Here is a 25,308-nt window from a genome sequence, read left to right on the forward strand (position 1 = left end):
AACTGTATCCTGCTTACATTAAAATCTGAACTATACCTGTGCATGTGAAAAGTGAAAGTCGCTCAGTCGTGTCCGACTCTTTGCGACCCCATGGACTTTACAGTCTATGGAATTCTCCAGGCCAGAATACTAGAGTGGATAGCCTTTCCCTTCTCCAGGGGATCTTCCCAACCCAGGGATCAAACCCAGGTCTCCTGCATTATAGGTGGATTCTTTACCAGCTGAGCCACCAGAGAAGCCCAAAAGTGAAAGTGAAAGTGAATGTGGCTGAAGACAACACACACATTATTAGTGACCACTGTTAAAGTGTTGAGATTATGAGCAATTCTGTTCTCGACTTTCCAAATTTTCTCGAATAATGTTATATTCACTCATTTACTCACCAGTTGCTTACTGAACTCTGATATGTGACAGTCACTACGATAGGCATGCAACGCTTATATTTTTTCTAATATTTAAAATGTTAAGTTCACTTGGCCCCAAGAATACAAATTAAATCTCAACTTAACCCTCTTTGATAGACGCACCACATTCTTCAGAGCCACTCTGGGGCCTTTCAAGCCCTGCTGGTTTGTGCTGCCCCAGACCCAGATTTTAGTCGCCTGTCAACTGCTCAAGCACATTTTTACTAGAGCTGTAAGAGGACTCTGTGCTGATTTTAAAAACAGCAACAACAACAGATAAAGCATCCTAGGACCAAATCTCCTCCTTCCTATTACTTCTTAAAATCAGTCATGTCCTGTGTCTGGTTATTCTGAAAAGTAGGCACAGGCATCAAATACACAGCACTAATGACCCCACCAAGGGGCAAACCTCCTCTACCCTCCATCCCCAACAGCGCCCTCCAAGTCACTCCACATAAAATTGTTTTATAATAGATGGCTGGCATTTCCTTAGGCTCTTATAGATATGGATGAAAGGTACCTTTAGGAAAGCACTATTTTCACTGCACTGTAACTGTTTGCAAATACAGCTTCCAAACAAGTTCTGCAACCCCCAGCACCTATGACATAAAACCAGAAGCCACCAGTGACCAGCAAGGATCAGCTAACAGTATTGTCTCTTTCCTTAAATAAACTGTGAATGCCTTTCTGTGACTGAGAAATTCAAGATATCCTAGAACCCGTGTTTAGTTCAACAGACCTCCCTACGCCCCCCGGTGATGTGGATGGAAAGACTGAGCCCCAGAGAAGGTAGGTGATACATTTGGGTTCGTGATGAGTGAGAGAGTGAAAGTCGGAATTCAGGTCCGTGGTGACCAAGCCAGTGCTCCCCCCAACTGTCCACCACACAGTTCCTCGGTCACGTCTGCCTCGTCACAGGATCTGACAGGGCGAGCGAATGAAATCAAGACTTCACAGCCCCACTGGACCCTGTATGACTTGCCCTCCCGCTCACCCCACCTCTCTAACCCTGTGTCCTCCTTCCTCCTGTTCTCAGCCTATTCCTAAGACACTGACCTCCCTGCAGGCCCGCACAGCCCTTCCGCTTGTCGGGCCCTCTGTCTGAAATGTTCTCCCAGGGATCCTCATGCTCGTTCCTATGCCCCTCTCAGAACGTGGCAGAAAGGTCACGTTATCCACGCGGCCTCCCTGAGCACCGAGGAAGAGCGGGCACACCCTCCGTCCTCACGGGCCGCCCTCTCCTCAGCCTGCATTGCTTTCTCTTCACCACTGGCATGCTGGGCTTCTACTTGCTGTGGTCTTCACTGCCGTCTCCCCAGAGCTCAGGATAGTGCTGCATACTTAAGAAGTGTACTGAACGTATAAAGGAATGAACGGATGAATGACAACACTTCTAAGTGACAGAATGGTGAAAGCAGGCTTGTGGGAGTAGGAAAGCTTATGACACGTGTATAACCACTAGTGAGCACTTAGAGCAGGAGTGGAAAGGCCCGGATAGAAAATGCTAGGCTTTGGAGATCACTTACAGTCTCTGACGTGTACTCTTTTCGTTGGCTGGCTAGTTCTTAGAATCCTTTAAGGACTGTAAAAACTAGCTTAGCTAAGGGCAGTACAAAAACAGGCAGTGGGCTATGATTGACTGACTCCCCGGTCTAAAATATTAAAAAGCTTTAGCTGGAAAGATGAACTGAGAATAAATTGTTGGTAGTATTGAGTGCCAGGCATCTGACCTGGAGGAGTTCAGGAGCCACAGAAGGCAAGTGGTATTCTGAAGATAATTACATGGGAACGTTTTAGTCAGTTTTTTAGTTTAAAATCATGTTGTAGATTTTTTAAAAATATGAAACTACAAGTATCTGGGAAAAACTGTCATCCTTTCTAAAGCCTGCCTTTGCCTGTCCTTCCCAAATCAGTTCAGGGTTCACTCCTTTGAGATGCTGTCGCTAACATCATCTCCTCCCTTATGTGTTCCTTTTAAAGCTCACCTGTATCAAAGAACCCATCTCCCTGTGTTAAAATTGTCTGGTTACTTGTACATTTCCTCTGACTAAACAATGTGATCCTTCAGGGAAGAAAATGTGCTTTTTAAATCTCTGTACCCCTAGCCCTTAATACAATGTCTAGCACATTGTAGACAAACCAAAAATAGCTGCTAAATTACTCAACAACTCTGCTCAACATAAGGGTGTGGGGGAAGAACCTTTAAAAGTCCAATGAAATAGCATGTTCTCAACATGCCTCATGTCTTGAGAAATTTGTGGTCCAGAATGCGCCCAAAGGCTCTCTAGTGTCTTATTTATTTACCAGGGGCCCTAGTGTCTTACTCCTGTAAGATGGCCTCGAGAGACGAAATTCACAAGGACATTTTCAAGAACTTGAAACAGAAGCCTCAGGACCAGATGTATGTCATCCAGACAAGGCCAGTCGGGGGCGGTCAGAAGTCACGCAGGAAGAGGCAGCACGACATTAGACATTGGACATTAGGCAGTGAGGATTTTGAGTTTATTCATGGACAGCCACCCGGTGAAGTTGCTGGACATCTGGCCCCGGGCTGGGTACTGGTGACACAGACAAAATGAGATCAGGCCCCTGTCCCTGGGGACTCTAAACTCTAGCTGGAAAAACAGAGAGAAATGGCGTTGCAAGGAGGCAGGATCCTTCAAGTGCAGAAGGGTAAATGTGACCTGCTGATGAGGGCCTCCGAGGGGCACTCTGTCTGAACAGGAAGGGAAGGGCTAGGTGGGCAGAAAGGTTTGCTGAGGGATGCTATCTCTAAGGGGAGTCTCCTGGAGTTTGCTCAAACTCATGTCCGTTGAGTCTACGATGCCAGCCAACCATCTCATCCTCTGTCCCCCTCTTCTCCTGCCCTCAATCTTTCCCAGCACCAGAGTCTTTTTCAGTGAGTCAGCTCTTTGCATCAGGTGGGCCAAAGCTTCCAAACATTTCTGCCCAAGACCCGCACACTGTGTGTATCAAATCTCAATATCAGAATATATGCATGGACATGTACGCATATATTAAAAGCCCAAGTTTCATGAAACAATACACCCCCTACTATGGTGAGGTACAATTTGGTATTCTCTGATACTAGTCTACTGACCAGCATTTTTTCCTGTTTGTTCTGTTTTAATGCCAATCCCAACACTATAATTGCAGGATCCACTAATGGATTGTAACTCATAGTTTGTAAGCACCTGCTAATCTGCCCCAAGGATGACAGGATGACTTGGAGGGGCCAGCAAAGGTCGAGGCTGCCAATGAGGTATCAAATTATCTAAGTTAGGTTTAACTGACTTCAACAAAGAAGAAATCCCTGTATGTTCTTCTGACAGCATGATGTTACTTTCTCCGCTGACGCTGAATGTTATATATGTGTACTTTATATTGGTCTACTTTCCTTCCAAGATTATGAGATCCATCAGAGCAGGATCCATGTCTTATTAATTTTTTGAGTCTCAGTGCTTAGTCTAACATTTTAAGCACTGTTTTAAATTGTAAACACAGAATATTATGAAATAGTACCTTAAATGTTATCCAACAGAAAACGAAATTGACAAGTTTGGAAAATGTTTGCTTTAATATAGTTTACAAGCTATTCAAACATAAAAATAAGAATGCAGGTTTTGTCATAGTGAATCATATACTTTAAAAAATCAACAGTAGAATTTTGCTCCCCTGCTTTAACTGTCAATTGCTTATATAAAAAAATGAATCATGCAGGACACAGAAGCCACTTTATCTTTGCCTTTTCCTATGTGTAATAATGACAGTAATATTATCATTCTTCAGCAAAGTGTAAATGGCCCTATCTTTTGCACTGTTCACTTTCAGCAGTGACATAGCTAATACATCCCTGAGTTTTTCAACAACTTGAAGGTCACCTTTATCTTAACGAAGAGGGCCATGAAGAATGTTAGAAACGAGATGTTCCTGCAATCAGTAATGAAGGTTCCTGTCCACTGGGGCTGTGAAAGCATTCATTCACATTTTCCATTTAAAAATCTTTTCCTATCATATGCATGCATGGGATACACAACACAAACTGTTATTATTAAGAGCATTTTAAGTAGATCTGCTGAGTTTATGTCAAAACCAAGTATAAGTATGAACATCTAGATCTTATTCTAACTCTTAGAACTATTTTGGATCATTCAAAACCAAGCTGAACTGTTGCTGTTGCTGCTAAGTCACTTCAGTCGTGTCCGACTCTGAGCGACCCCATAGACAGCAGCCCACCAGGCTCCTCCGTCCCTGGGATTCTCCAGGCAAGAAAACTGGAGTGGGTTGCCATTTCCTTCTCCTGAACTGTTGCTAGATGTTTGAAATTGGGCTGAAAGGAATTCAAATGTCATTTTTAGACGTTCTAGGTGACAGTAAACAGAAAGAGGGATAAAGAAAAGCAGAAGGGGAACTGACTGGTACTGAGCACCTACTGACACCAAGATCTTTATTCTTGCTATTTTATTTAGTCTTCACAATGGTTATTCAAGGTGCATGTTGTCTCCCTCACGTCCACGCCATACCTTGTCTAGTAAATGCTGCCCATGCCGTGGGCATGGGGCTGACTCAGGGCCGCCTAGGGTTAGTCCTGATGGGGTCAGGCCATTCACGGTAACCTCACACCTCACCACAGTAGTTAGTCCAGGTGGTCGGGCCGACTGACTCCCAGAAGCTACAGGAATCTGTTCAGGGGTGAGGTAACCCCTGAGTGAGAGGCTCAGGTTTTCTTTTCTGCGCGCATGTGGAGCTTTCTCACCCTACCTGGTGTATATGGATTAGGAAGCGATGCTGCCTGTTTCCATCAGTCAGTATACTAAAGCAAAGAGCCTGAGGGTGAAGCTAACACCACAGACCACAGAGAAAAGAGACAGAAGCTGGCTTGTTGATGACCACTCACTGTTGAATCACCCAACCCCAAAGTCAGCCCCACCTCTGAGCTTTTGAGTTACATAAGCCAGGAAATTTTCTGCTCAGTTAAGCTAATTTAATTGGATTTTCACTTGTGTCTAAAAACATTCTAAAATTAATCTATATTTATATAGGAGTAATTATTATTCCCCATTATATAGAGGAGAAAACTCAGTCATTTCCCCAAGGTCGAGCTTGATGGGAACTCAGGAAAGTCTAACTATAAACCTGTCTCTCTATTCATCACCGTGCTGCCACTCAAAGAACTTCACAATGTGTCTAACATTCATCAGGATTTAATTCAATATGATGAGAGGCCACAGTATTAATGGAGGGACTTTTCCAGATTTTCCAGGGTCAGTGTTAATTTAAAAGTGTTTTACTCTGTTCTCTTCATGGAAATTTTTATCATTTGATAAGTGGCATCAATTCATCAGTCTTCCACACATATGGGTGGGATAAAAAACTCACTCATCAGATGACATATGCTGGGCAGGAAGCTGGTTATACTATGATTAAGGAACCTTGCTAGGTGATTCAGAGACCAAAAGGTTAAATAGCATCCTCAAAGGATGTTTATAGAAATGCATTATGAACGCAGAGATATAGCACACATGCCTGCACTACAGTCATTAGCACAAACTGAGTCAGTCTGGTGTCAATGCCTCTCTGGTCCATCTTCATCTTTCCCATAAAATACCACAATGGCCCTCACACTGGAGTTTCCCTGTGTCCAAGCTGGTGCCATCTATTCCTTTCTCTGATCACCACCAAGGTGATCTTTCTAAAGCAAGAATCTGAGAATGTCACTACCCAGCCTAAAATTTACGTTTAATTGGTCCATTCTCAGGATAGTCTAAAACCTTTAGCCAGGTGAGCATTCATTCATTACCAGGCTCTTTCTTCTCTCTGTAGCCTCATCAAGATACTTCTATTTATATCACATGTCTTGTAGTCAACTGAAGGCATTCGATTATTTCATGCCTGTACCAAACTGCCACATCTACCTGGAATGCCCCTCCTCTTTTCATTTTTCCCTGCATGACAAACACCCTCATTTATTAACACTGGGCTCAAATACCTCATCTACTACGAAGCCTTTCCTGGCTGGTCCCATCAACTAACTGTTAACCATTTTTACCTTACTGCTACCACATTACAAGTCATCGATCACATCAATTCTGAATCCTTCATTACTGTATTTGTTTACCGACTCCATCTATGAAGAGTTCCCCCCGACTGTAAAGTAGGCAGAAACAACCAGCATCCTGAGATGGCTGCAATTAGACAGGGATCTTCCTTTGGGTACCATTACTTGAAAAGCTTTTGGCACCAGCTGAGTGGAGAGGGTATGACTTTCCATTATAAATCCCTTTACTGCACAGGCAAGAGAAAGTATTCATAAAATGGCAATTAGAAGATAAATCTGCTTGTAAGTTTAAAAGGTACTTAATAAGTGAGAGAAGGGATCATAGGATGAACAAAGAATGGAGGAGGAGAGGGGGACCCACATCGGTGAAGATTTATGGTTGAACAACGAAAAATTCAGAACCCTGAAGTCGGCCAGGCAGAGAATAACATTTCAGTAGGGAGGTGATTTCTGGATTTTTCTCCTTTCTTTTTTTTCTAAATGTTAAAATACACTTTGGTATTTGCTGCACATTATTCTAAGATTGCTGATTTATTCTTCTGTCTTCCCCAAGACGTCCACCCCTGTGAATTTAGAGCCCACAAGCCTCCCAGGAAGGAGTGTGTACTCTTTCTTGTGCTTTATTCATGGAGAAGCCTGCAAGGGCTGCAGAAACACACAGCAGCTGAGTGCCCGCCAGACTCCTCCTTGGCAACAGAGGCATCATCATTTATGATTGGACGGCGAACACGGTCTTTCGGCCAATTTTCAATCTTACTAAATTATTACCATAGCCAATTTGAAATAATTTCCAAGCACAAACAGAGAATGAGTTTTCAGCTTGCCAGTCAAGCCAATAATCACGAGTACCCAAGATGGGCTTTTGCAGCCAAATTTCTCAGTTGAGGGAGGCCGTGGGAAGCAAGATTTGGGGAGCAGGCCTATCGACGAATCCTGACTTGGTCACGTCTAGCTCATGAGACACTGGAGCAGTCATTTAACATCCGTGAGCTTTAATTTTCTTATCTCTTAAAATGATGATAAAAGTATTTATTTCACAGAGGTGGCAGGACAATTCACAAAGTAACATTACAATAAATACCACCTTACCTGTCTTATAGTATCTTGTTTGAGGGCTGGATGTGAAGAGGAAAACGGTTAATCCACATCCGTAGTTAGCCTAGATGACTATGAAAGACTTTCGGAAGAAAACATTAGTCCCTCTTATCATTACAGGGTGATGCTGACAGACAATCTAAGGGCCAATTCTCAGGCTTCTTCTTCTACAGGTCACAATACTCAGAGTGGATGCCAGGCCCACAATCCCTCCTTGAGGAAGCAGCCAAAGGGGCCTGTTAAAAATAGGCTGTCTGCTTGGCAACAAAACTCTTCTGAATCTGACCACAGCTATATACCTAGCACTGAGAACAATTTCTGATACACAGGAGGCACTGATGGTGTTTTTCCATTCTTGGATAACAAATAACCCAAATTTAGAAGCTTAAAACATTGATTATCTCACAGTTCCTATGATTCATGAATCTGGTATGGTTTAGCTAGGTGCCTCTCTGGATTAAGATCTCTCACGAGGCCAGAAATGAACCACTGGTCAGTTCTGTGGTTTCATCGGGCCGCTTGGTTGGGTGGCAGGAGGTACATGACCACATTTACCCCATGGTGACTGGTATCCTTGGTCTCCCCATCTGGGGCTCTTCATGACAGGGTGCATCGATTCCCCAAGAGTGCATGACCCAAGGAGGGGAGACGGCACCCAAGAAAGAAGCCACGGTCTTGTCATAACTTAATTTTGTAAATCCTGTCACTCTTGCTGTACATATTCTGCTTGTTAAAACTGAATTAAGTCAGTCCAGTCCACACTCAAAGGGAGGAGATCACACAAGGGATTAAACACTGGAAGGTAAGATCATTAAGGGTCATCACACAGACTGTCTTTCCCAGCCTATCATTGACTCAAAAAATATCTGGTCAATGAATGAACAAAGTAGCCAATGATGCCTACTTGAAGAGATCCTGTGCCAAATAGGAAAACCAGACCAACTTATAGGGAAATTTGTGGATTTTTCACTTTTCATAAATGGGAAAAGGGCAAGTGGGTAAATAATCAACTTTGGAAACGTAAAGACCACATAAGACTTTAAACAGGCCAGCCTTTCTTCTCCTTAGAGTCTTGTAACAGGTCATTTTTCATAGGACTGTCCATGTTTTTTTATTTGTAAGTAAATTATATTACATCATATCATGCTTCAAAAACTATTTTCTGTCCTTCGAGTATTCTACCTGCTCCCTTTATTCTGAGCCTTTGACAGTCACATGGGAAAAACAATTCTTTTTTAGATTTTCTCGTCTTTTGCTTATCTCCTAAGCTCCTGGCTTTTTGCATTTTTGTCAAGATAGGATTTGCTTATCAAACAAAACTCTCACCTTGGAAAATAGATGAAAATGGTGCCTTAAATGAAAAGGCATTTAAGAATAAAAATGGAAGGATAATGTTTACAACTGTAATAATACATACAATCTAGCTGAAGGTCAGATGAGAGCAATATACATTGCACATTTAAAAACCCTGAAATAATCACTACTATGTAGCATTAGTAACAAATATATGCCTGGAATATAGAAGGCATTCAATAAACATTTACTGATTATCTCTTCCTTTGAACACACAGCATTTATTAATATCCTTAATGACACTTCTTATATTATATTATAAATTCATTTGATATGCATTCATACATTTATCCCAATCAACTGTGAGCTTCTCAAGTGCAAGGAGCTTGGCAGTCTTTTTTTTTTTATCTGTTTACAGCACCTAGAACGATGGCACTGAAAATGTGCTCACATAAACAGTTCCTCAATGTATCTGCAATGAATAAAACTCACTCAGTTTGAAATCAAATGAGTCAAATGTTGACTGCATCAAAATCAAAGATAAATAGGCAAAATACTTACGAGATTATAGGAGAAAAAATTATGAGTTAATATTCAGTCACCCTGTAAAACTGAATAAATGTAATGCTTCACAGTCAAGTTTGCTAAGTCACTTCACTCGTGTCCGACTCTTTGCGACCCCATGGACTGTGGCCCACAAGGCTTCTCAGTCCACGGGATTCTTCAGACAGGAATACTGGAGTGGGTTGCCATTTCCTTCTCCAATAGTCAAGTTTAGTATGATTATAAAATAGCAACAACAAACACCATTACAATTTAGGGGGGGAAATGGACAACATATAAGTATGCCTGATATGTACAGCTGACTGATCTTCGACACAGGAACAATGGCAATACAACGGAGCAAAGACAGTCTTTTCAACAAATGGTGCTGGAACAACTGGACATCCACATGCCAAAAAAAGGAAGGAAAAAAAAATCAATATAAACCCAGACCTACATCTTTCACAAAAATTAACTACAAATGGACCTTATACTTAAGTGTAAAACACAAAACTAAAAACTTTTAAGAGATCACATAGGAGAAAATCTAGATGACCTGAGTAGGGATATGAGTTTTCAGATATAATACCAAAGACATAATCCATAAAAGAAATAGTTGATAACTAGACTTCACTAAAATTAAAAACTTTTGCTCTGAAAAATACAATGTTGAGAAAGTGAGAGACAAGCTACAGACGGGAAGAAAATATTTGCAAAAGACACATCTGATAAAGTACTGCTACATAAAATATACAAAGAACTCTTAAAACAACAATAAGGAAACTAGCCGGTTAAAAAATGGGCCAAGGACTTTAAAACACATCTCACCAAAGAATATATACAGATGGCAAATAAACATGTAAGAAGATACTGGATATCATATATCCTCAGGGAAATGTAAATTAAAAGAGCAGTGAGATACCACTACGCACAGATCAGAATGGCCAAAATCTAGAACTCTGACACCATCAAATGCTGGCTAGGATGTGGAGAAACAAGAACTCTCATTCATTGTTGGTGGGAATGCAAAATGGTACAGTCACTTTGGAAGACAGCTTGGAAGTTTCTTACAAAATTAAACACACTCTTACCATATTATTGTATGCTTTGGTATTTATCCAAAGGAGCTGAAAACGTATGTCCACATAAAAACCTACATGTTAATGTTTACATCAGCTCTAATCATAATTGCCAAAACTTAGGAATAACCACATGTCCTGCGGTAGGTAAATGGATAAATAAACGAGTATATCCACACAATGGGATATTATTCAGCATTTAAAATAAACTATCAAGGCGGGGGGCGGGCGCGCGCGGGGCGGGCTCTCGCGCCCCGGCGCACGTCCGGGCGCCGAGACCCTGTCGTTGGGCCTCAGCTCGGGGTCTCCAGCAGTGAGCGAGGCAGCATGTTGAGGCGCAGCTTGGAAAACCGGGATGCTCAGACCAGACAACTGCAAGATGCTGTCACCAATGTGGAGAAACATTTCGGAGAGCTGTGCCAGATCTTTGCTGCTTACGTGCGGAAAACCGCCCGACTGCGAGACAAAGCGGATCTCCTGGTGAACGAAATCAACCTGTATGCCTCTACCGAGACCCCGCAGTTAAAGCAGGGCCTGAAAAACTTTGCGGACGAGTTTGCCAAACTTCAGGATTATCGACAAGCCGAGGTTGAAAGACTTGAAGCCAAAGTAGTTGAACCTTTGAAAGCTTATGGAACCATTGTAAAAATGAAGCGAGATGATCTCAAAGCAACATTAACAGCAAGGAATCGAGAAGCTAAACAGTTAACTCAGTTAGAAAGAACACGTCAGAGAAATCCATCTGATCGACATGTTATTGTATCCTTTGAATTTTGGTCTTTAAAAAAATATTTTGTAAGGTTGGGGAATACTTTTGTAGGCAGAAACTGAATTACAAAGAGCTACAATGGATGCTACCCGAACAACTCGTCATCTGGAGGAAACTATTGACAATTTTGAAAAGCAGAAAATAAAGGATATAAAGACTATATTTTCAGAATTTATCACTATTGAAATGTTATTTCACGGCAAAGCTTTAGAGGTCTACACTGCTGCCTACCAAAATATACAAAAGATTGATGAAGAAGAAGATTTAGAGGTTTTCCGACATTCTCTGTATCCCCAAGATTATCCATCCCGTTTAGATATTGTAAGAGCAAATTCAAAGTTACCTCTTCAAAGATCATTATCAGCTAAGTGTGTATCTGGAACAGGACAGGTATTGACCTGTCGACTAAGAAAGGATCAGCAAACAGAAGAAGATGATGAAGAGGATGAAGACTTAGATGTTACAGAAGAAGAAAATTAAATTTCTTAAGTAAACTTTGCATTTCCATTTTCATCTTAAATGACCTGGAATCCAGAATTACCAAAACTGAAAAACATAATACTGGCTTGATACGTTAAACCTCAAATGAAATCCTATTGGAAATGTAGAAATTATTAAAGGAAATTTATGCCAACCAAAAAATAAAATAAAATAAAATAAAATAAAATAAAATAAACTATCATGCAACGAAAAGACACAGAGAATCTCAAATGCGTATTACTAAGTGAAAGAAGCCAGTCTGAAAAGGCTATGTAGCATATGACTGTATGTAGCTATAGTCTATATAAAAGTATAAACTACACAACATTCTAAAAGAAGCAAAAATATGGACACAGTAAAAAGATCAATGGTTGCCAGGGGGTGCGGGGTTGGGGGGGAGTCATGAATAGGGAGAACACAGAGGATTTTCAGGGCAATGAAAACACTCTGATATTCTAATGTGGATAGATAATAATGTCACTATGCATCTGTCTGTACCTACAGAAAGTACTACACTAAGGTGAACCCTAAGGTAAACTATGGGGTTTGGGTGATGATGATGTGTCAAGTGTAGGTTTATCAATTGAAAAAAAATAACAAGTATCTCCTAGTGAGGGATCTTCAAAGTGGGGGAGAATATACATGTATAGGGGCAGGAACAATTAGGAAACCCCTGTACCCTCTTAATTTTGCTGTGAACCAAAACTACTCTAAAAAATAGTCTTAAAAAATATATGAGAAAGGAACTTTTCATTCAGAAAAGGATCTTCAGAAATAGTGTCTTCTGAGACAAATATGCATTTTACATGCATCCTTTCAATTTAAAAAAATTATGAAGATCAAAAGATCTTCATTTACTGCTGTAATGTATACACAAAGATCAACGTGGATACACACACACACACACACACACACCAGTAATTGCAAAGACAGGCATGTAGTTTCTTTGGCTTTCAAGTTAGTATGTTTGATCTTAAATAAACTGAGATCCACTTACTTACATATTAGAAAGTATGTATGCATTATGGCACTACTTCAGTGTTGTTTTTTTTTTTTTTTTCAATACTTTTTACCATTTTTCCATTTTGGTAATGAAAAAAAAAAACAACCTTAATGCTGATGTAGTGCCATAATGCATACATACTTTCTTATATGTAAGTAAGTGGATCTTAGTTTATTTAAGATCAAACATACTAACTTTAAAGCCAAAGAAACTAAATGGTATTGACCTAACAGAAGCAGAAGAAGAGGTGGCAAGAATACGCAGAAATTTTGTACAAAAAAGAGCTTCATGACCCAGATAACCACAATGGTATGATCACTCACCTAGAACCAGACATCCTGGAATGCGAAGTCAAGTGAGCCTTAGGAAGCATCTCTATGAACAAAACTAGAGGAAGTGATAGAATTCCAGTTGAGCTATTTCAAATCCTAAAAGATGATGCTGTGAAAGTGCTGCACTCAATAAGTCAGCAACTTTGGAAAACTCAGCAGTGGCCTCAGGACTGGAAAAGGTCAGTTTTCATTCCAATCCCAAAGAAAGGCAATCCCAAAGAATGCTCAAACTACCACACAATTGCACTCATTCAGATCATGAACTCCTTATTGCCAAATTCAGACTTACTGAAGAAAGTAGGGAAAACCACTAGACCATTCAGGTATGACCTAAATCAAATCCCTTATGACTATACAGTGGAAGTGAGAAATAGATTTAAGGGACTAGATCTGATAGACAGAGAGCCTGATGAACTATGGACGGAGGTTCATGACATTGTACAGGAGACAGGGATCAAGACCATCCCCATGGAAAAGAAATGCAAAAAGGCAAAATGGTTGTCTAAGGAGGCCTTACAAATAGCTTTGAAAAGGAGAGAAGTGAAAAGCAAAGGAGAAAAGGAAAGATACACTCATTTGAATACAGAGTTCCAAAGAATAGCCAGGAGAGATAAGAAAGCCTTCCTCAGCGATCAATGCAAACAAATAGAGGAAAACAACAGAATGGGAAAAACTAGAGATCTCTTCAAGAAAATTAGAGATATGAAGGGAACATTTCAGGCAAAGATGGGTTCGATAAAGGACAGAAATGGTATGGACCTAACAGAAGCAGAAGATTATTAAGAAGAGGTGGCAAGAATACACAGAAGAACTGTACGAAAAAGATCTTCACGAGCCAGATAAACATGATGGTGTGATCACTCACCTAGAGCCAGACATCCTGGAATGTGAAGTCAAGTAGGCCTTAGAAAGCATCACTACGAACAAAGCTAGTGGATGTGATGGAATTCCAGTTGAGCTATTTCAAATCCTGAAAGATGCTGCTGTGAAAGTGCTGCACTCCATATGCCAGCAAATTTGGAAAACTCAGCAGTGGCCACAGGACTGGAAAAGGTCCATTTTCATTTCAATCCCTAAGAAAAGCAATCCCAAAGAATGCTCAAACTACCGCACAATTGCACTCATCTCACACGCTAGTAAAGTAATGCTCAAAGTTCTCCAAGCCAGGCTTCAGCAATACACGAACCGAGAACTTCCAGATGTTCAAGCTGGTTTTAGAAAAGGCAGAGGAACCAGAGATCAAGTTGTCAATATCCGCTGGATCATTGAAAAAGCAAGAGAGTTCCAGAAAAACATCTATTTCTGCTTTATTGACTATGCCAAAGCCTTCAACTGTGTGGATCACAATAAACTGTGGAAAATTCTAAAAAAGAGATGGGAATACCAGACCACCTGACCTGCCTCTTGAGAAACCTGTATGCAGGTCAGGAAGCAACAGTTAGAACTGGACATGGAACAACAGACTGGTTCCAAATAGGAAAAGGAGTACGTCAAGGCTGTATACTGTCACCCTGCTTATTTAACTTATATGCAGAATACATCATGAGAAATGCTGGGCTGGAAGAAGCACAAGCTGGAATCTAGATTGCTGGGAGTAATATCAATAACCTCACATGTGCAGATGACACCACCCTTATGGCAGAGAGTGAAGAGGAACTAAAAAGCCTCTTGATGAAAGTGAAAGAGGAGAGTGAAAAAGTTGGCTTAAAGCTTAACATTCAGAAAACTAGGACATGGCATCTGGTCCCATCCCCTCATGAGAAATAGATGGGGAGACAGTGGAAACAGTGTCAGACTTTATATTTTGGGGCTCTAGAATCACTGCGGATGGTGACTACAGCCATGAATTAAAAGACACTTACTCCTTGGAAGGAAAGTTATGACCAACCTAGACAGCATGTTAAAAAGCAGAGACATTACGTTGCCAACAAGGGTCTGTCTGGTCAAAGCTGTGGTTTTTCCAGTAGTCATGTATGGATGGGAGAGTTGGACCATAAAGTAAGCTGAGCACTGAAAAATTGATGCTTTTGAACTGTGGTACTGGAGAAGACTCTTGAGAGTCCCTTGGACTGCAAGGAGATCCAACCAGTCCATCCTAAAGGAGATCAGTGCTGGGTGTTCATTGGAAGGACTAATGCTGAAGCTGAAACTCCAGTACTTTGGCCACTTCATGAGAAGAGTTGACTCACTGGAAAAGACCCTTATGCTGGGAGGGATTGGGGGCAGGAGGAGAAGGGGACGACAGAGGATGAGATGGCTGGATGGCATCATCGATTCGATGGGCATGAGTTTGAGTAAACTCTGGGAGTTGGTGATGGACAGGGAGGCCTGGCGTGCTGCGATTCATGGGGTCGCAAAGAGTTGGACATGACTGAGTGACTGAAGTGTCTAAAACCTTATTACATATAAAAGTAGAGGTGGGTAGAATCACGGTCCCCAAAGAGGTACATCCTAATCCTCGGATCTATGAACATGCTACAGGAACGACAAAGGGACTTTGCTGATGTGATTAATGGTCCAGTCCCTGCGATGGGGAGATTATCCAGGGCCGTCCACACAGGCTCCCATCTTGTCACGTGAGTCCTTGAAAGTGAGACCCTTTCCTGGCTTTGGTTGGAGAGAAGTATGTGAAGACAGAGAATCAGAAAGAGGCAGTGTTGTTGGCTTTGAAGATGGAGGAGAAGGGCCATGAGCCAAAGAAGGGAGATTCACTTCCTTCACTCACCACTGTATTCTCCCCTGGAACCTCTGGACAACAATGGAGCCCTTCCTAAACCTGGATTTCAGCCCAGAGAGACTCCTGCCCAACTTCTCACCTACAGAATTTAAGACAATTAATGATATTATTTAAGCCATCCGGGGGTGTGTTAATCAGTTACAGCAGCACTAGAAAAAGTAATACATAGAAGCGATTTTTTTTTTTTTACTTTTTTCCTTTCTTCTCCATTTTTTTTTTTTTTAGAGGAACACACATATAAATTGTGTCAAGAAGGTGATTATAACTGAAACACATAAAATCCAGGCTATTTGAGGAATGAAGAAGAAATGGGGGATGAAAATCTTGGGGGATATATGGTATTTTTATTCCATTTCTCAAAGAGCAAGGAAGGAAGTGGTTCTATTTCTGATTACAAAAAAGAGACCAGATAAGGGGCAGATGTGGACTCCATATAAGAAATAACATCAACGGGATCCAATCTGCTTCAGAAAATAGTGGGTGCCTCCCTGAGGAAGAAAGATTATTATTTGCTGAAGACCTCTAACACTGAACAGATAAGACTAGGACTAGAATTCTGACTCAGCTACTAACTTGCTTCTGACCTTGAACAAATTACTTAACCTCTAACCTTCAGTGTGCTCATTTCAAACCGAGATGTAATATCAACCTTGCAGGGCCATTGTGATGATAACTAGAGAGAAGGTCAAGTGGAGAGCCAGCTTCTGGTACATAATAAGTGAACAATAAATGGGAGCTATTACCACTGTTATTACACAGCACGTGCAGTGATCTCCGTAGATGACAGATAACTCCTGAGGTCTTACAACTTATTGTTAGCTTGACCCTCATTTAGTATGTGTGGCAGGAACCATTTTCCTGTCCTTTGCACAGTTAGTACCCAGGCCTGCAGAGGAGGACGTTCCCTGATGGGTCCTGAGATGGAAAGTACTGCTCTTCTCTTCGCCTTTCACTTCCCGGGGAGGAGGAGGGACAGCTGATGACACTAGGGGGAAGACACTGACGATGGGTGGCTAGTCCTTTCCCTTTCTTTCTGAGATGTGCCTGTGACTTTTCTTCTGCTCTTGTCCTCCCGTGGGAGTGACCAACATTTGTGGGATAAGTGCCAACTTAGGTTCAAGTGAGGCATTATGTCTCCAATACATTCATGTGACTACTGAACATTTGAAATGTGACTCGTCTTTATTAACAAGTAAGTCCACAACAGATGGTAAAGAGCATGCAAAATTAAAAAACAAAAATGTGAAAATATCTCACTCATATTTTTATGGGCTTCCCTGGTAGCTTGGATGGTAAAGAATCTGCCTGCAATGCAGGAGACCTGGGTTGAAATGGTAACATTTAGGACAATTTCACCTATTTTGTGTCACCCTTTTTGAATGTGACTACCAGAACTTCTCAAATTCTACAGGTGGTTCACATCACCATTCTAATGGGCAGCACTAACCGAGGCAACCACTCAGGGTCCCACGGGTGGGAATCAAGGTGGGAGGCAGCACTCTTGAGGACACACTCATGCTCTCCAAATAAAATATCCTTGTGTTTGGCAGGGATGTCTGAAGATCTGGGCAGGGAGCAAGTAAGAGGAAGGCTGACTGTACAAAATCAACCATGCTTGCCACTCCAACCCTCCCAAAAATAAAGTAACTGATCTTCATTTGGTTGATCCCTCTGACTCTTAACTGACTGTAACTTTGGAAGATGAGACACTATTTACTGTTCTTTCCCCATCAAGCCCCAAAGATATGATGGAAATCCTTCAATTCAGTCAAGCACAAAGCAAAGGTAGCAGCCTTCTCAAGGTCCTTAGGGGCACAGGGTTCAAAACCATATATGCTGATTTCAGTTGAGAGATCTATTGAGGGTGATTTTCAGCAGAAACAAACATGGGCATGAGTGGCAAAGCTCCCTAGACAAAGGACTCTGAGACAAGTGGGATTTCATAGGAAAAAATGCAGCCACAGTAGCCACTGGGACACAACTGAGAGGAACACAGAGTTTAAATGGAGAAATGGAAATTAGGTAGGCAGAGCGACTGCAGACAGAGACATGTAAAATAAATCAGCCTCAGAGAGGAGACAACCTGGATATTTTTTCTTTCCTCCATGGGGAACACACATCATACTTAACCTCTTGATGGGAGACCTACCCAACCAACCTCTGGATAAGCAGTCTGACCTGATACACTGGTAAGTTAAACCCCGTAGGGGATTTTCTCTGTTGACTCCTCTTTGCTCTCACCAACACCGCCCCCCACCCACCACTGCCGGCCTCTTCCATGCTCTCCAGCCTTCTAGGAATGTGTGTCTGGATTGAACTCGGAACAGGATTTTGCTTGGCTCTTTCAGAACTGGTGATTTGCTTTTGAGTTTTCTAAATTACAAGGTGATGGAGTTGAGGTTGATACTGTTTTAATTTTTTTCTCTTTTTCTTTTTGGGTTTTTAAAATGAGATGCATGGAAAACTTGGGGCAGGATTAATTTAACTTCAGATTTGCTGAAGAAGCTACTCCTAGAGTGAAAGAAGGTGTATTCTGCTGAAGGAACCTGATTTATCACCCAGATACCTAACGCAGCCCTCTCTGTAAGACTAGCAGAAACCAGGAAAACCATCTCTGAACTTTACTTTTGTTGAACTTACGAATTTTGGATTTTGATGGAATTGAACTTTAACTAAAAGGGCAAGTGGATTTGATTTTAAGGATGTCAATTTCTCCTTGGGAATTTAATCACGGGAATTTAAATTTGGGCCATTTTAAAGTTGCTGACCTGTAACACTTGGCCTATTTCTACTCTCATTTAAGCTCGTGGCTTAACTTAAAACTTGTGATGAGTTTTAATCCTCAGTTCAAGTGGGCAAAACTCTTGAGATGGGAAGCAGAACAGAGAGTGAATTTTTAGCCTCGTCCACAGGAAGGAGAAAGAGGGTCTCTTCTGACCTAGGCTGGAGTTTTCTACAACAGGTTGCACTGCCACGACTGGTCCCAGGAGGATGTGCCATGCAACTCACAGGGACGAGAGGAGTGGCCCCAGGGAGTGGGCATGGCGGCGTGCATAACAGCACCAGGTCCCTACGGACTCTGGACTCCTTTCTCCCCTCACTGCAAGAGGTTTCATTATCAAGCCGAATTAATTAAGCAAGCCAAAAGCCGCCTGTCCTCTCCTCATCTTTCCACTATCAGGAGAAAACTTCCACTCCAACCAACAGGCAGAAACTATAGGAAGTGCACCTGTGCATACCTCTCCCCCCCGACTCCTCCCCAGTGGAGGAGAGCAGGCTTCAGAGCCACACGCTAATGTCCCAACCCCAGTCTGCCCTGCCTGTCAGCGCACACCCATCCTCAGCTTCCTTCTAGAATGACTTTCTGCAGGCCTTCTTAACCAGCCAAGTTTCAAACAAGTGTGAACTTTCGTGAAAGACAGACTATTGAGCTGCAGATCCAGGCCATGTTCCCCAATTCCAGCTCTTCCAACAGTATTTATTTATTGTTGATATTCATTTTCACCCTCCTGAATTCTAAAAGGGGGTGTGAGTAAAGAAGGAGTAGAGCCATGATTAATCTTCACCCTCAAATTCTACTGTATCCAAGTCCTGGAAAAATCAATCACCTCTTCTCTAAAGCAAAATCCTGGCCTGGGAATGAAACTGAGGAAGAGGTGAATGTATGCCTCTCCTAAAGAACTCTCTGCTAAGCTTGATTAATATTAAAAAATGCATATGTTCGCTAAAAAAAATTATAAAAGCTAAATTTGTAGAAGGAAAAGATATATTGCAAGCTCAAAAATTCATAGAGTGATATCATGATATTACCATGCACACATTCCATTTACATTTTCAAGTTCTTTCTGACACCTCTACATTTGGAAAGCTGATTAGGAATTACACTATTTTGAGGAACTGAACTCTAAGACAATCCTTTAGGCACTGACCAGAGATATCCTCATTATTTTTTGTGTTACACATAGTTAGGAAGTTGAAATGCTCTTTCATGTGAGCACCAGGATGGCTGTGGTTTTGAAAAGAATAACTTATAACTGGTTCTCAAAGTGTGGGCAACAAACCACACGGGTCCATGACTCTTTCAAGAGATTCACAAGGTCAAAATTATTTTGACAATGACATGAAAACATTATTTACCTTTTATCACTGTGTTGACACTTACATGATGGTAAAAAAGCAATGGTGGGTAAAACTGTGGGAACTTAGCACAACCAAGGGAGTGGCACCAAGCTGTCCTAAGAGCCACTGTGCTCTCCACTGGTATTTTCACTTGAGAATGTTTTTGATGAAGGAGTAAAAATAATTCATTAAATCTCAACCACTGAGTGCATTATCTCCGAAGAACTGAGAGATACACGTAAAATGCCTCACTGTGTACTGAAATATAATAAAGAAAAAGTGTTTGAATGACTCTCTGAGTCAGGAAGAGGTGAAGTAGCTGCTTTGGCATACATTACCATTTGTGCTTGAAAGAACAACTTAATAGACAAATTATGGCTATTCAGACTTGAATATTTGGCAAACATTTTCTCCCACGTGAACAAAGTGAGCCTGTCACTTCAAGGAAAATAACTCACAGTATTTGTTGCCAATGACACAACTTAAGCTTTCAAGCAAAAATTGGAATTTTTGAAAACTTGTACCCACAACTGTGAGCTTGACAGCTTCCCAATGCTTGAAGACTCACTGGATGAGACGAGTGTTCAGAACAATCCATGTGATTTTGCTGATGATGTATAAGGCTCTGTTATCAACATTTGGATGATTTGCATAACTCAGTGAGCCAATTTTCCAAATGCTTAATTCATTATATTCCAAATCATACACGGGTAAAAGAGCCATTCAAAGTGCGATCTAGAACAACAGTTTTAGTATAATGGAGCATAGAGATATCAAGGATAGGGTTTCTGATTCTATACTACAACTAGCCTGTAAGAATCTATCATTTGTTGAGAGTTTTAGTGTGGCAAGAACACTCAAAATTACACCACAGGCCATTAAAGCACACCTCCCTTTTCTAACCTTGTATCTGTGTAAGGCTGAAAACTTCATCTTCTTCAACCCAATCGACAAAAACTGAACACAGACACAAACATGAGAACCTGGCTGTGTTCTATTAATATTAAGCCAGACATGTAACCGTAAAATGATGTTACGCTTTCATTTTTCTTTTTTTTGTGAAATAACTATCTTTCTATTTTCTATTAAGAGGTGCTATTACCATCAACCTATAAATGGGTCTATTATTGGTAGTCTTAAGTGAACTAAACATATATTTTGAAAATATGTTGGTTTTAATTTCTAATGTTGATAAATGTCAACAGATATTACATAAACAAAGGTTGTTTAGGGTCCTCAATAATTGCTAAGAATAATAAGGCATACACAAAAGATGTAAAAACTGTCCATCTACGATAATAACTATTTGAAAAACCACTTGAAGGAGTATCTGTTTTTATACCACACTAGATACCTGGAGCTTTGGAGATAAAAGGCAACATCCTTGCCCTCAATGAATTTCTAATTTCATAGGGAGAGTAATTCTCAATTACTATAATTTTACTGTAAAGAAAAAAACCCTTAATTTTAAGTTTCTTACAGGCATGTCTTTTATGTCTTGATGTCTCCAATGGCAACTAATAGATATACAGCACACAATAATGCCTAAATACTCAATAAATCTGTATAGCATGCATTTGATTGATGCATCAGAAAGTCATGTATCATGCCATGCAATTAGGAAATATGCATTACCTACACATTTTTACATAGATTTCTGACACCAATTGTTCATTATGGTGAAAAATGCACTCCCATTCTTAGTTAACAGACGGCATTAGCACCAGAAAGATCCTGAAGTTATAGCTAACAATGCAGCCTTTTGCTTGTTACTTCTGAAGTAAAATTTATTTTTAGATCATATCATGGTTTTTAAGATAAATCTATTTTTCCAGATTTTTACAGCAAGTAGTCTAGACAACAGGATAAGGGAGGAAATAGCAGCTTAGTTCAAGAATCTAAAGTCTTATGAACAAGAGATGCCCTCATGCTGTTTCCACAGCTTCAGAAGGCAGAACCAGAAAGTGGGCAACATGAGAAGAGAAAGAAAGATTCCTTATGTGTATATGTGCGTGTGTGTAAATAAATACAGAAGCAGAGGTAGTGGCTTAATTAACAATAGAAATGATGCTCAAGGTCAGAGGTCAGACTAAAGAGGTTCTCAAGAATTTTTCTGCTCTCACCCAAAGGAGATACATTTCCCAAATGAACAAAAGGTAGAGGCTGAAACCCAGGGTGCACACGAGTGGGGAGAGGGTGGTAAACGCCTACCCAATCCAGTTTGAGAAGCATTGGGCAGGGCACCAGAAGGCGCTTCTAATTCTGTTACTTCCGAGCTTTTAAAAGAAGGATTCGGGCAAACTCCTGAGAAGCACTGCCTAAATAGGAGGAGTATTTTCCGCATCCTTATTTTTGGATGTAGCTCTACCAGCAACCAAGAGTGAGCACTGAGCACAGAACACAAAGGCCGGGATTGCAAGTGCCCCCTTCTGTAATCACGTCATGTCTGAACCAAGCAAATGGTTTTCTGACCTGCTTTTCAGCTTTGCTGACCATTTTCCTGGATTTCTATCCCACTAACTCGTTCTCTGGCCCTTCTATAAAAATGTTTCTAATTACTGATTTGGAAAAATAATAGGAGAGCAAGCCTAACCTGACTCAACTGGAAAGCGGTGATTGAGAACTAGAGCCAAAGCACTTGAAACGTTTGTATTCTTTTCCCTTCTGCATATTCATCACCTCGAATGTCATGCAAATTCAATCTTAGCCTACATGACATAATGTTGTTTTGTGAATATTTTCCCCAGAATGTCTATGAATTCTGCTAGCGCAAGCGACTATTATTATGAAGGCAAAGTGCCTTAGCAGGCTTATTTCATAACAGAATGGGTATGAAATTCAGGCTTTGGGGATATTCCTCTATGAATTCCAGTATCTGAATACTTGTTAGGCCCTCTAGCAGGAGTTCACCAGTTCTTTCCAAAAGTTTGGCTCTGAATTAAATGTGGGTACACATTTGAAAACTGCACACTATATATGAGTAACATACACTTATTTTACATTTTTTACATCATGTACAAGCTGTGGTAACATCTGGTGTTTTGCAAACTTGGCCACATCCAGCCGCATTTCCTTTTCCAAATGTGTCCTCTGACATGTGAGGGTTGTATTTCAACATGAATTTTATACCCTCTCTCTCTAGGACAGCATTGCGTGATTTCAAAGATGCACCGCACCTAAACTTTGTATTTGCCCTCTCTGAATGGAAAACTTAAAGCCTGCCAATTAATAAACCAAGGACAGACATAAATCTAAAGATAGCAAATTAATGTGGCTGTCTTACTTTTCTATAGCTTGACTTAGTAGGAAACCACCTCTTGACACATTCTACAGTAAAATATCTTGCTGAGAATTACACCATCTGGGCTAAGAGAAAACACCACCACAATTAACTGACTTGATCCCAACTGGGTCAGCTATGCATCTTTTCCTTGGAAGAAGTGCACATATGCCCACAGACAACTGGGTCATACATTTTCTCGTGGTTGGAGGGTATCTTAAAGATACACAATTAAGAAACTAAGGCGATGAGAATGTGCTGTAACTTAAAATCGTCTGAATTAAAACATAAATAACAATCTGAGTAGACTCTGCATCTAACTCCTAGGTTTGCTTAACCACGAGCAAATAACCGCTGTTGGAAAGTCTAGGCTGTTTGTCCATCCCCACACACGTGCTCACAATTAGAACATGGCCTTGGCTGGCTATGCTAGGCTTTGTCTCTGCCCTTAGACAAAATACATAAAACCTTCTTCAGCCTGGACCACTCCATCTTCCTGGCCAGTCTATTCGCTTGTCGAGCTCCTTCGGCTGGTTCACAGGTCCCACCCAGCTCTGGAGCCATTTCCTTGGATTTCAACATCCCTCTTGGCTCAGCCCTTTCCCTCCAAAACACACTTCCAGCATTGCTAGCACTTAATTGGACTCCAACTTCTTCTCCCTCTTGGAGATTTATCCACTGTTTGCTGGACTCTCGTCTTTTCCCAGGCATTGAGAGGCTCTGGCCCGGCCTTCCTCATTTAGACTCAGCCCTGCTCTGGAAAAATCCATCCCATGACAGGCTGCTCCGCGTGGACTGAAAATGCCTGGGGCTGTCTGGCCCTACTTTTCTCCCACAGTTGCAACAAAGGTCCCTTGACTCTAGCTGTTTGTTCTACTTCTTAGAAATAATACACTTCAGTACCTAAGAGCAAAGACCTTGGAACAAGCCTCCCTGAGTTCAAATCATAGCTTCTCTATTACCAAATTAACCTTGTTGAACCTCAATTTCATTTCCTCACCTATTCAAATCAGGGTAATGCTATTATCTATTCATAAATTCCAATTACAGCCTCTGCCTTAAGGAGGCAGAAGTCTAACAGAGATTCCTGAGGCTAAACCAAGGAGCTGAGAAGTGGCAGGTCCAAAGTTCAAAGCCTTGTAACTCTACATGTGTGCTCTTTTCAGATACATCATGCTAAATCCTTTTATAGACATCCTTGCTTTTTTCTTAACAACAACAAAAGTGATTATCTCCTTTTTACCACACTGGTTATAAAATTTCAAACCAAGTTATTAACTGAATTAATTGAGTTATAATAAGGAAATGGAGTCCCTAGTTACCCACAACTATTAATCTAACAAGGTAGCTAAAACTAGCATTTCTAGTAGATGTTTGAACCTTCACCTGTGCCAATCTCCAAATGAATGACTTGGATTCTTAGACTCTACACTCAGTTTTCAGGATAACATGAACTACAGTAAAAATACACGGGGTAGGGTCCTGGGCAGACTGGGCAACTTGGTAAAAAGAGAAGGTAGAAAGAGAAGGTAGCAGCAGAGATAGGAGAGAGAAAGTGAAAAGAAGTCCCAAAGATGATGCTGTTTAGATCTGAGACCAGCAGTCAGATTTTCTAGGAGAGACAATACCCCATGTCCAAGCAATGAAAAATCCACATTTGTGGTAAGTAGGGGAGTCTGGGTGAGGCGGGCAAGAAGGGGAGGGGAAGGACCTATACCGTCTATTTATGTGAAAGTCTACATTGTTGAAGGACCGACAGCAGGGCTTAGAATCCAGTTAAAGTGGTCACCGAGACACAGAGTGGACATTGGAAAATGCGACACAGACTCTGGTTAATTCTACCACTCAGTCACGTCCTAAGTATTCTTCATGTGAAAATTTTTTAAGATCTTGATTTTCAGTGCAGCAAGTTGTTAGCCTGGTTCTGAAAGCAGGGAACATGGGCTTGGCACTGGAGGTTCTTCCCACTTGTCAGTTGGAAAGAAGAGCCTGGAGTATTTACTATAAAATGACATGTTATGAGAACAACTACAACATGCACAAAATGGATGTGCAAATTACAACCGTCAGGCCTGATTTAGACTCTACCTGTACAACTGTGATAGAGGAAAACGGC

The 25,308-nt window shown here is 41.1% G+C and overlaps 2 protein-coding genes across 3 annotated transcripts in view; one reads left to right on the plus strand and one right to left on the minus strand.

Annotated features, from left to right (window-relative positions):
- The window catches only part of NBAS (NBAS subunit of NRZ tethering complex), a 309,213-nt gene that overhangs the window by 65,196 nt on the left and 218,709 nt on the right, over nt 1-25,308 (minus strand). The gene's annotated exons all lie outside the window — the stretch shown is intronic.
- Nucleotides 10,692-11,883, plus strand: LOC122703042 (protein FAM92A-like). Of its 2 annotated transcripts, XM_043917138.1 has the most exons (3): nt 10,692-11,231; nt 11,293-11,511; nt 11,632-11,883. In XM_043917138.1, the coding sequence occupies exons 1-3, from the start codon at nt 10,800-10,802 to the stop codon at nt 11,719-11,721; spliced, it is 741 nt and encodes a 246-aa protein (XP_043773073.1). In that variant the 5' UTR covers nt 10,692-10,799; the 3' UTR covers nt 11,722-11,883. The 2 variants fall into 2 exon arrangements, with proteins under 2 accessions (XP_043773073.1, XP_043773072.1); XM_043917137.1 differs by having other exon boundaries at nt 11,293-11,883.

This window comes from Cervus elaphus, chromosome 11, assembly GCF_910594005.1.
Source record: "Cervus elaphus chromosome 11, mCerEla1.1, whole genome shotgun sequence".
Taxonomy (NCBI): domain Eukaryota; kingdom Metazoa; phylum Chordata; class Mammalia; order Artiodactyla; family Cervidae; genus Cervus; species Cervus elaphus.